Source organism: Carassius carassius, chromosome 7 (genome assembly GCF_963082965.1).
Source record: "Carassius carassius chromosome 7, fCarCar2.1, whole genome shotgun sequence".
Lineage (NCBI taxonomy): Eukaryota > Metazoa > Chordata > Actinopteri > Cypriniformes > Cyprinidae > Carassius > Carassius carassius.
The window spans coordinates 471093-483697 of NC_081761.1; the positions used below are offsets into that span (position 1 = coordinate 471093).

A 12605-nucleotide genomic window follows, 5' to 3' on the forward strand; every position below is an offset into this window, starting at 1 on the left:
GAGTGTAGCATGAGTACAAGATGTATGCATCATAAAAATAACCAAATACTAAGAAATATCTTGAATTTCTAGTCAATGTATCCAAGTATTTAAGTAGTGCTTTCAAACGATTAATTGCGATTAGTTGCATCCAAAATAAGTTTTTATTTTTATTTACACGTATATATTATTTATAAATATATTTAAACATATATATATATATATATATATATATATATATATATATATATATATATATATATATATATACACAGCTATGTATGTATACATATATGCATAATATACACAGTCACATATATTGTGTAAACAAAAACAGCAGTAATTTTAAGTCTATATCTTGAGGCCTCTCTTAATGAGAGATTGTCTCAAAAAATGTCGCCAAATTAATAAAAAATACCCCAGAAATTCAAGATGTTATTACAGAAAAGTAACTGTATGAAATCTGTTTTTATATCATAGCCTAAAATGAAATATAATTAAGCAATATCGCAAGAGATCTGTTTAAAAAAAGTATTCATTTTATACAAATATTCAATAAAAAAGTTAATTTTTATACCACTGTTCGATTTCGTTTCATTGTTGACAGCTCTCATCATTCTTCTCAGTGTCTTATTATTCTAATTGTATTTAATGATTTTAAAATAAGCCATTTCTCAAGCAGTGAATTCGACACGGATCAGGTGGTGTTGACTACAGCTATACTCTATTCTACTCTACTCTACTCTACTCGGTGTTCACGCGTCAGCTCGCGCGCATCGCGTTACCGTCTCTCCTCTGCGTCACTGACTCGGGATTATTATCAACACGGCGGAAAACTCTCTTTATAGACTTTATTTTGTGAATTAAGTTGTGTGTGTGAAGCATCAGACAGACGCGATGCAGACGCACGCGGAGCCCGCAGGTGAGTGATCATCATCACATCAGCTCATCTCTAATAACTGCATATCATTATGACTGGAACTTTATTCTCACATACATGACGAGCATCTGTGATCAGAGCACGCCCATGCATTCATGTCTTCATGCAAACTACTGTCTTTAAGAAAAGTGTTCTGTATTTGCGACATTTGAATAAGTTGCTGTTCATTTCAGTAGTAAATGAAACATTTGAATAAAGTGTGGCCAGAAAGTGCTAATATTCTATTGGCTCTCGAATGTGTTTAAAGCCTGCATGAATGATGATGAACCCAAGAAGGAAAAGTAACTTGTCTTTGGGTGTAGATATAAGGTCACAAGCTGTATTTCTGAGATGCTGCGCAGTTCATATTGTGGCATGAGTTTAAGAAGGACCTCACTGTTTCTGACAGGTTTCCTGTAAATGTCATGTTGCTGTATAAAGGCTTGAGTCAGTTTTACAGGAAATCATGATGTGAATGTTTATAAGATCGTAATATGTCCATGCCTTATATTCACATTTATCTGATTAAATAATATCACGGTAATATAATTGATATTTTGCAACGATAGAAACAAGTGATTTTGAGGGGGTAATTATTACTGTTCTCACAACAACATTATGCATTGGTCCCTGGAGTGCTTTCCTCGAAACGCTTGAGACAAAAGTGTCCACTACTTTCAGAATCCAATGGAATGTTCTCTTACCATTTGCATAACCAACTGAAAAGATCACCATGAGCAAGCAGCTGAGGGAACGTGACATTAATAGAAAGTTTGTTTAAAGTTATCAGGTCTTTTATGAGGTTCTCAAAACATTAGAACACAAGCATTTCTTGTACATCAGTGAAATGTTTTTCCTGAAATGTTTCCATTTTTAAATGTTGCCACTTGTTTCAGAACGTTCAGAGAACATTCAAACGTAACGTTCCCAGAATGATACAATGGAACATTCCATAAAACCATTTTAAACATTCTTTTGAAACATGTAACTGTTTGGATCTGTTATGTGTGTGATGTTTTAGAGCAGACTGATGAGAGTACATCTGTATGAGTGTGTGTTGTTTGTTCAGATGTGTTCCTGAAGAGGAGAAGGACAGCGCTCTGGTTCTCCGTGTCTCTGTTTGGACTCTCTGTTCTGGTTCTGGTGGTCGGGCTGCTGTCGTCCACGCAGACGGATAACGTGGCCGTGTCTGGATTCTATCCCGGGATCATAGTGAGTGACTCCACACCATCACGTTTTACAATACTGCGTTACTCCCTAAAAAAGTAACTAATTACTAAGTAACTTTTTATGGAAAGTAATGTTACTTTTGCGTTACTTTTCAAATCTGGGCAGGGCTTGGTTGTGTGTTTTTAATATAAAAAGTTTTATTTTGGGGTAAATGTAAAAACCCTTTTACACCAAAAGCCTCAGGCTGAAGGAAAAGTCAGTTCACCTCTCACAGTAGAACGCAGACGAAGAGAGTTCCACACATTTTTCAGCAATAAAAAAGAACGAACGTACAAATGTTGGTTTATCTTGAGTAATAATATAATTTACCAATGATATTAGTGTGACTGAATTTAATCGAAACAGCAGCAAAAGCACTGGTTAATAAAAAGGATATTTGTTTTATTTAACACATTTAACTATTGTAGGTTGGCGTGATATTCTGAGTGGCATTTCACTGTTTATATTCATTTTGAGGAACACTTAATCTTTTTTGTGTGTGTCTGTGTGTGTGAGTGAGATGAATTAATGCATGTTCACATTTAGAACTAAAGTAACATCTTACTCACAATTTCTCAACATAGGCACATAAGAGCTTATAATCAATAAAATGGGGAAAAAGTGACTGGTGTTACTTATTTTAAAAAGTAACAGATATGTTCTTGTAAATTAAAAAGTAATGCGTTACTTTACTAGTTAGTACTTGGAAAAAGCAATCTGATTAGGTAACTTGACCAACACTGGTCAAGATATCAGGTTAAATCAAGTTTGTTCTCTTCTCGATGGCAGCTGAGTTTTGGAGCATTCTTGGGAATCGTTGGTCTGAACCTGGTGGAGAATCGCAGGCAGATGGTGAGTACAACCAGCCCAAATCATCTGGAAATGTCTTAATGGTGTATTTTAGATGAACTATCGGCTCTCTGAGCGACGTAATCAATACAATTACAGCCATTGTGTTTCAGTGAGGTTTATTTCTGTCCCTGTGAAATATATTTCAGATAATATTACTGGTTTTAGTAGGAAACCCAAGGCTCATCCGCCGTCAGATCGATGAGTGTGATTGGACGTGTGGTCAGTGATGCTGAAAGTGATTGGCTGATGGATCAGGAGGAGCTTTAGCTGAATTAGATTAGCATTGATGATCGCTGGGCTCAAGGAGCTTCAGTCCATCTCACCTCACAGCCTTATACAAACCAGATTGCTGTTTACCTGTGCAAAGGCGTTGCTATTTGACTTTAATTGTGTTCCATGTGGTTGCTAGGGAGTTGCTATGGTCTAATGTTTTCAGTGTGGTTGCTAGGTTGTTGCTATTCGACTAATGTGTAGTGTGGTTGCTAAGGGTGTTGCTACGTAACTAATGCCTTCAGTGTTGTTGTTAGAGTACTTATATGGACTGTGATGTTTAGTGTGGTTGCTGTGGTGTTGCTGTGTGGCTGCAGTTGACACTATTGTCAGTATTTTTCAGTGTGGTTTCTAGAGGGTTGCTATGGACTGAAGTGTGTAGTGTGGTTGCTAAGGAGTTGCCATGGACAGAAATGTTATAGTGTTGCTATGTGACCATAAAAGTGTTCCATGTTGTTGCTAGGGTGTTGCTATTCAACTGCAGTTGACACTATTGTCAGTATTGTTCAGTGTGGTTTCTAGGGTTTTGCTAAGTGACAGTAATGTCTTCAGTATCATTGCTAGAGTATTTCTATGGACTGGGATGTGGTCAGTGTGGTTGCAAGGGCGTTACTATGTGACTGTAATTGTCACTATTGTTCACTGTGGTTGCTAGGGTGACTGTGTGGTTTCTAGGGTGTTCAGTGTGGTTGCTAGGGTGTTGGTATGTGACTATTTTACACTTTTTTTACTATTGTTCAATTTGGTTGATAAGGTGTCTGTGTGGTTGATATGGTCTCCACTGTGGTTGCTAAGGTGACTGTGTTTGGTTGCTAGGGTGTACAGTGTGGTTGCTAAGGTGACTGTGTTTGGTTGCTAGGGTGTTCGGTGTGGATGCTACAGTGTTTGGTGTGGTTGCTAGGGTGTTCAGTGCGGATGCTACGGTGTTTGGTGTGGTTGCTAGGGTGTTAGGTGTGGTTGCTAGGGTGTTCCTTATGTTCTGATGGCTGCATCTTGTACTGATGGTGCTGTAAACTGGTGTAGTAACTCTTCTGTCACAAATGGGGTCAAAAATGTATCTTTTAGACACACCTGTTAATGAGAAGTGAATTCAATATTTTTACCAGCCATCAAACTGTTTGTTTTTTTAAATATGTAATTGTTTTGCTTTAATATTAGGATATTGTGAGCAGCCGACCAGCAAAATGTATAAAGTGTTTGTAACGGTCAGTTTTTGTTTTAGACCCTGGTAATAACACACACACACACAAACGGTGTTACCATGACGAATGGAAGTTGTGGATCTGTAACCATGGTGACGTGTTGTTGGTCTGGGTGTGATTTAGGCTTCTGTAGTGTCCTGTGTTCTGATCCCAGTACATCCTTTAACATTTAATAAACACCACACATACACACACTCATTCACATAATCTACATGCACACACACACACACACACACACACACACACTCACACACACACACACACACACACACACACACACACACACACACACACACACACACACACACACACACACACACACACACACACACACACACACAGAGTGCCAGTAAACTGAATCCAGGCGCTCAGGTGAACACATTAATGTGCAACAGCCCGTATCACACCGCAGTTTCAGCTTCCATCTCCTGAGCATCACTGCAGACTCAGTCCGGTGACCTCTGACCCCTCCGAGATTGCAGGAAGTGACCAGAACATTGTTGCCAGAGAGTTGCGAGGTCAAACGCTGCAGAATTATGACTATAATGGAATGAGACGTCAGGGTGATGATGATTCAGGGGTTCATCTCCAGCCTTCAGAGAACACATCCATTATATAATGCTTTGTTAAAGCCAACATGAATCCAGGAGATAGAGTGAAATACTTTCAGACTGAGAAGCAGTTTTTATTCAGAACTGGTTCTGTAGTTTCTAAATAAATATAAATGAACTAAATGTGATGAGGTCGTTTTTAAAATTCGGTCATTTGAGTCATTTCTGCAGTTTAGTTTCAGTAAATGCTCTTGATAGACTGAAGAAGTTTAAAAATTCATTTTAAACCAGTTTGGACAAAACTATTCTACTTTGATTAAATAATGACATTAAAATGTTAACAAAAATCTTGTTATTGATTAGTAAGGCATTAGGAGTAATTGAGTTATATAGGCAGCAGGATGTGAATCAGAATCCTTATGATTCAGTTCAGATGACTCCGTGTTTGTATCAGTGAGATCTGCTGTACTCCTCTTCTTCACCTTCATCTCAAACACTCTTCTATCTGTCGTAATTCCCCGAGACCCACTCGCTCCTTTCAAACACATGAGCAGTGAGCACTACAACATCTGCCCTTGAGCGTTTACGAGTTCTTCTATAACTCATGCTGGATTGATCCCAGCTCATGGGCTTCACTGAGTGTGTGTCTGTTTGAGATGTTGATTAACCAGCTGGTTTGTGGATGTAGTTAGTTAGTAGAGCTGGGATAAGCTGAGGTGTGGACGGGTAACCAGAGAGCCGGTGTTGAGTTACTGATCGCTGACATGGAGCTTCACACATGCATCTTTAAAGCGTCAGTGTTCAGGGTTTTCAGACTTCCTGTAACCTCTCCAACGAACAGAAACCAGCTGAAGTGACATCTCAGTAGTATTTGCCAGAAAACTGGAACTAACTAAATAAACATGTTAGAGGTGAAACAAATCATTTGAATGAAGCATGGCTATACTGTAAAAAACATGCAGCAAAGAAAAATGTAAACTCAAAATGCAGAAAACAAATATCACAATTCAGACTTTTTTTTTTGTGAGTTCATATCATGCAGGAAAAAAGAAAGCGAAACAAAAACTTGCAATTGAATTTATTTACTGTTTTTATATGCGGTGGCAGACTGGGCTTGAACCCGTCATATCTCTGAGTTTAATGGGACTGAAGTGTGTGTTTGGATGGAGCTCAGCTTTAATGAGCGCGATGGACTTGTTTTATTGGTTCATTATGGAGATCGCGTGATGTTTGCCTCGGCTCATTTATCACCAGTGAATAAACTCAGGATTTAGTTAGCACAATTAAGCAGGAAAATGACATGATCGTAAAGCTGCAGGTCCATTTAAAAGCTCATTAGTGCGTGATTGATGATGTTCCAGTCAGCACGAGAGGATGTGTGTTTGACTAGAGCTCTGGGCTCATCAGGACACTGTTAGTAGTGCTTTAGTACCGACACTGACCCTAAACACAGTTAGGTAGTTAGTTAGATGTGTGGTGTGCAAATAATGATGTTGTTCTTCTCATCTCCTCATGCGTGTGTGTGTTTGTGTGTGTCAGCTGGTGGCCTCCATCATCTTCATCAGTCTGGGTGTCGTTTCGTGTTTCCTCTGCTCCATCATCGACGGCATCATCGCGGCTGAGTTCATCGTGAGTATCTGCTCACCTGCTGCTCATCTAACATCAGTCCTGAGAAGAGTTCAGTACTGTGTGTGTGTGTGTGTGTGTGTGTAGGACACGAGGCCGCTGATGGAGGGCCGCTGTGAGTTTTACTCCAGCTCTTCTTTCAGCTATGACAATTACTACACCGAGGTGAGCTCATCTCAGATCCACACACTCACTGCTGATTATGGCTTTGGTTATCAGTCACTGAACGATCGTGTTCTCTGCTTCTCTCTGCTGGTCACATATGAACATAACTTCAGTCTGAACATAACTTCGGTACTTTTGAGTCACACTCTTAAAAAAAACTTACATTTCCTTTGTTGGCAATAATGGTTTGCTGTGCTGCAGGTTAAAATTGAATGTCCCTTTAAAAATTGCTTGTAAATCTCTCCAATCACCAAATCTTGGATTCAATCTTTTTTATCAACCTGTTTTCTGTCAGTTAAAGCAGGTTTTGTGTGAAATTATTTTTTTTATTTTTTTTGAGCTGAGTGATCATAGGACTTAGTAGATTTGAGCTTTTGCATCTCAGTTTTTGAATAAAAAAAACACTATTGGCAGATAATTTGGGCTGTATAATGGTTTTTTTTTTTTAAAGTATTATTTGTAGATAATCTAGGCAATAATTGTTTTAATTGAGTTTAAAAAAAGCATAATATTTTGTAAATATTCAGTTTATGATTAAAAAATTATATATTTGAGTAATTTGCCCATGTTCAATTTTTGAGTAAAAAAATTATTATTTCTGGATAATTCTGGCAATATTCAGTTTTCGAGTGAAAAACAATATTTGCTGACAACTTTGGCAATATTTACATTTAGTCATTTAGCAGACGCTGGTTTGGATGGAACTGTGGATCACTTTGACAATAATTCTTATCTAGTAATTATTTGTGGATAATTTTTAAAAAAAACTGAGGTGGATAAGCTCAGATCAACGAGGCCTGTGATCAGTCAGTCAAAATATCACAATCTTGGTCATCTCTGGGCAAAGTCAGTAGGTTTTATTCCAGAGCAATAACATTAACTAGCCTTTTCTAGAAAAAGAAAAAACTCTTCTGCGTTGAAAAGACTGAAACACAACACGAGGGTTAAGACGAGTTCACTGAAAGGTTCTTTGAGGATTCAAGAATGGTTCTTTATTTTAAAGAGTGAAAGCAGCTTACACACGAAGAACATAATGTTTGTCATGAAAGCTACATTATAGTTCATAATGTCAAGTTGAAAGTATAAGCTAGATTAATTCATGAGCTTTACTGTGTTCAGGTTCAGTGCCATTCCTACGGGAATCAGTGTAAACTCAAGGTGAAGAGCAACACCTGCTACTGCTGTGACTTGTTCCACTGTGACAGGTGAAGCACACATCAATCACTGAGCATTTCCAGCACAGCTGTGTGTTACTGAGCATTGTACTGTATGTGTGTGTGTGTGTGTGTTAGCGGGGACTATCGTGTGCAGTACTATGAGTTCACGGGTGTGACGAGTTGCTGGGACGTGGTGAAGCTCTACCGTCTGATGTGGACCTGTGTGACTCTTAACGTGCTCGGTGTGTGTCTGGGCATCATCACCGCTGCCATTCTGGGAGCCTTCAAAGACCTGGTGAGACCGGATTCATCAGACACTAATGAAAACAGAGTTTGTTTTAGATATTTCAGCTGCGTTCAGTTTTGATTATAGAGATGCACAATCTATCAGTTCAATCACCAATATCTAATTTTTAGTGGACAGCCTAATGCTGGCTTGATTTAATGATGGTTTTGATGACTTACGTTTTCAAAAATAAATGAATTAATATATAAATAATAATGATAATAAAAAATAAAATAATTGATATTATCACCAAATCTTGAATTTAATCTTTTTGCAAAATTGTTTACTTTTTAGCACAGGTTTTGTATTTCTTTTTGGCACTGATTGATCATAGCTCTCTTAATATTGCAATTAATATTCATTTTTGCAAGTAAATTTTCAGTTTTTTGGGTAAATAATTTAGGCAATATTCCGTATTTAAATGTAAAAATTTCATTAGATTTGCATTGTTTTGATGGCGTATTTCACTAATAAATAAAAAATCCAATAAATTAGAAGCAGACAAAGCTATTTAGATCTATAGTTAAAATTTTCAGCTTTAACATAACAATAATTCTCATTATCTGTATCATAGCTTCCACATTCATGTGTCTTAATGAATCTGTAGTTGATGTAGGTGTGTGTGTGTGTGTGTGTGTGTGTGTGCGCGCTCAGGCTCCAGCGGCTCGCAGTCACATTACACCCAGTCCGGCTCCGCCCCCTCACATCCTGTACAACCCCACCCAACACGTGATCACCTACACGGGCTTTTGCCCCTCTGGACAAACTCTACCCGCCTACCCAAACTACCCGCTGCCTATGCAGGTGAGGACCACTAACCAACTAACCAACCTCTGTCAGCAGGACGGTACTTATGACAGTCTGATGATCAGGACACCAACAGCACTGAATATTACTATAGAAAAAGTTTTTTCTATTATGACGTTTAAATTTCAGTCAGTTTTTTTATTATAAGGTTTAAATGTTGGATACTTTTGTTCCATTAAGAGATTTAAATATTGGTTTGTGTTCTATTAAGTGATTTAAATATCAGTCAGTTTTGTTCTAATTACATAATTAAGTATCGGTTAGTTTTGTTCTGTTAAATATGTAAATATCAGTCAGTTTTGTTCTATCAAAAGGTTTAGATATCGGTTGGTTTCACTTTAGTAACATTTGAGTATCGGTTAGTTTTGTTCTGTTAAAGATGTAAATATCAGTCAGTTTTGTTATATTAAAAGGTTTAGATATTGGTTGGTTTCACTTTAGTAACATTTGAGTATCGGTTAGTTTTGTTCTGTTAAAGATGTAAATATCAGTCAGTTTTGTTATATTAAAAGGTTTAGATATCGGTTGGTTTCACTTTAGTAACATTTGAGTATCGGTTAGTTTTGTTCTGTTAAAGATGTAAATATCAGTCAGTTTTGTTATACTAAAAGGTTTAGATATCGGTTGGTTTCACTTTAGTAACATCTGAGTATCGGTTAGTTTTGTTCTGTTAAAGATGTAAATATCAGTCAGTTTTGTTATATTAAAAGGTTTAGATATCGGTTGGTTTCACTTTAGTAACATCTGAGTATCGGTTAGTTTTGTTCTGTTAAAGATGTAAATATCAGTCAGTTTTGTTATATTAAAAGGTTTAGATATCGGTTGGTTTCACTTTAGTAACATTTGAGTATCGGTTAGTTTTGTTCTGTTAAAGATGTAAATATCAGTCAGTTTTGTTATATTAAAAGGTTTAGATATCGGTATATCGGTTGGTTTCACTCTAGTAACATTTGAGTATCGGTTAGTTTTGTTCTGTTAAAGATGTAAATATCAGTCAGTTTTGTTATATTAAAAGGTTTAGATATCGGTTGGTTTCACTTTAGTAACATCTGAGTATCGGTTAGTTTTGTTCTGTTAAAGATGTAAATATCAGTCAGTTTTGTTATATTAAAAGGTTTAGATATCGGTTGGTTTCACTTTAGTAACATTTGAGTATCGGTTAGTTTTGTTCTATTAAAGATGTAAATATCAGTCAGTTTTGTTATATTAAAAGGTTTAGATATCGGTTGGTTTCACTTTAGTAACATTTGAGTATCGGTTAGTTTTGTTCTATTAAAGATGTAAATATCAGTCAGTTTTGTTCTATTAAAAGGTTTAGATATCGGTATATCGGTTGGTTTCACTCTAGTAACATTTGAGTATCGGTTAGTTTTGTTCTATTAAAGATGTAAATATCAGTCAGTTTTGTTCTATTAAAAGGTTTAGATATCGGTTGGTTTCACTTTAATAACATTTGAGTATCGGTTAATTTTGTTCTATTAAAGATGTAAATATCAGTCAGTTTTGTTCTATTAAGTGATTTAAATATGTTGGTTTTGTTTTATTAAAAGAATTAAATATCAGTCAGTTGTTTTCTATTTAAATATTTAAATATTTTTTTAAATAAGGTTTTGTTCTAGAAACAGATTTAAATATCAACTTGATTTGTTCTGTTAAAAGATTGATGATCAATTAGCGTAGCACACCTGTAGGTCATATATAAGTGCATAGGAAAAAAGACTGATATAGTCAAAATATGAGAAAACAATAAAATCCGGCACACTATCAACTTGCAAAACAATAAAAAATACTTCAACAGCAACATTTCGATCGTATGATCTTCATCAGGCATCAACATTTTATTCAAACTCCATTGTATTTAAAACAACATGACAAATCACAGTGAAGAATCATCAATATCCAATCAAGATTAGTAATTGAATAATCATCAACACCACACCACATTGTTAACTCCACAATTACATACATCGTAAATGCAAAAAAAAAAAAAAAAAAATATATATATATATATATGTATATAAATAATAATATAAATATAAAATAATATTATTAATGATATCATACATGTAATAATCATATTTCACAACCTCACATTAAATAATGCTTCATCATTCATACCCATAGGTAATAAAGTCTGAAGGGTAAAAATCCAGAACAATTTGCGTCTCTGTAAGAGCAATTCAATATCGCCCCCTCTAGGTGGCACACTCACTTTCTCAATCCCACAGAAGCGTAAGGAGGAAACATCGTGATTAAATGACAAGAAATGGGCAGAGACTGGATAGTTAACATCTTTTCTTCTAAAAGAACTTTTATGTTCACTAATTCTTTGTTTTAGTTGACGTGAAGTTTTTCTCACATAGCCCAAGCCACAAGGACACCGAATCAGATAAATAACATGTGTAGAAACACAAGTGATAACAGAATGAATACCAAATTTCTTGTTTTTTCTGTTAAAAGATTAAAATATCATAATTGTTTTGTTTTAGAATCATTTAGAAATCAGTTGATTTTGTTTTAGAAACAGATAAAAAATTTGGTCAGTTTTGTTCAATTAAATTATTTAAATAACAGTAGATTTTGTTCTAATTACAGAATTAAATAACAGTCTGTTTCGTTCTATTAAGAGTTTTAAATATCGGTAGGTTTTGTTCTAGAAACAGATTTAAACATTGGGTCCGTTTTGTTCAATAAGGTTTAAATATCAGTTGGTTTTGTTCTATTAAGTGATTTAAATATGTTGGTTTTGTTATATTAAAAGGTTTATTATCAGTCAGTTGTGTTCTATTAAAAGATTTAAATATCGGTAGGTTTTGTTCTATTAAGACATTTTAATGTTGCTGGTTTTGTAATTATGGTTTTAAATTAATTTATCTATGATTTCAATTAATGCATTTTGTAATAGTATAGATATTGATCACATCGTCCACCTCTAAGCTTAAACAATCTGCTGCTAAAAAGTTGCACATATGCTTTAATCTCATCATTTCCTTGTTCTCCAGCATCTGAACGGTTATCCAGCTCCCGCTGCAGGTCAGTCCGTCCCTGAGGTCTCGACCTCCCCGTCTGACGAGACCCAAACAGCGTCTCAGAGCGGGACCAATCCAGTCCTAACGACTCAATCCACATCTCAGGACAGCAGCGGCTACACGCTGACTCCTAACGCTCCCTCGCTCTACGCTCACTCGCTAGGGCCCTTCGAGAAGCCTCCACCTTACGCCTGCTGAAAACACCTGACCTCAGACGTCTGACCCCTGTGACCTCGACCCCCACCGCCGCTGCTGCTAATGACCTCAGAAAGGGTCTATGTAATCGTCACTTATTCTTGTAGCAAATGTGATCGATGTTGTTTGCTGTCTGGTAGTTTCCAAAACCTCTGAACTTTGGCTTTAAATGTCCTCTTTCTTTTGGTGGGATCTTCATAGTTTGATTCATTGAATCATTTAAGGCTGAAACACACATCCTCAGCTCCAGCACATAGATCACTGCAGCTTTAGTCTTCTGCGGTCAGATCCACATCTGTCCTGAGTCTGAGGAAAATCCTGCTGAGAAACTTCAAGTGTTGACATTATTCAGATTCCT

The 12605-nt window shown here is 36.4% G+C and overlaps 2 protein-coding genes across 2 annotated transcripts in view; both read left to right on the plus strand.

The window, feature by feature from the left end:
* LOC132143319 (rhodopsin kinase GRK1-like) overlaps positions 1-12605 on the plus strand; it is a 50295-nt gene that overhangs the window by 10761 nt on the left and 26929 nt on the right. The window lies entirely within an intron of this gene.
* On the plus strand, positions 877-12542 carry LOC132143259 (transmembrane protein 255B-like). Its single transcript, XM_059553382.1, has 9 exons — positions 877-901; positions 1968-2110; positions 2897-2959; positions 6522-6611; positions 6696-6773; positions 7893-7978; positions 8066-8225; positions 8871-9020; positions 12026-12542. Exons 1-9 carry the CDS (start codon positions 877-879, stop codon positions 12248-12250), a joined length of 1020 nt encoding a protein of 339 aa, XP_059409365.1. The 3' UTR covers positions 12251-12542.

Bases quoted from the DNA above. Each gene is read 5' to 3' on its own strand.
- LOC132143259 (XM_059553382.1), top strand. From the start codon at position 877: ATGCAGACGCACGCGGAGCCCGCAG. The intron at 2,111-2,896 runs GTGAGTGACTCC...TCTCGATGGCAG, and splicing joins GATTCTATCCCGGGATCATA to CTGAGTTTTGGAGCATTCTT. The intron at 2,960-6,521 runs GTGAGTACAACC...TGTGTGTGTCAG, and splicing joins TGGAGAATCGCAGGCAGATG to CTGGTGGCCTCCATCATCTT.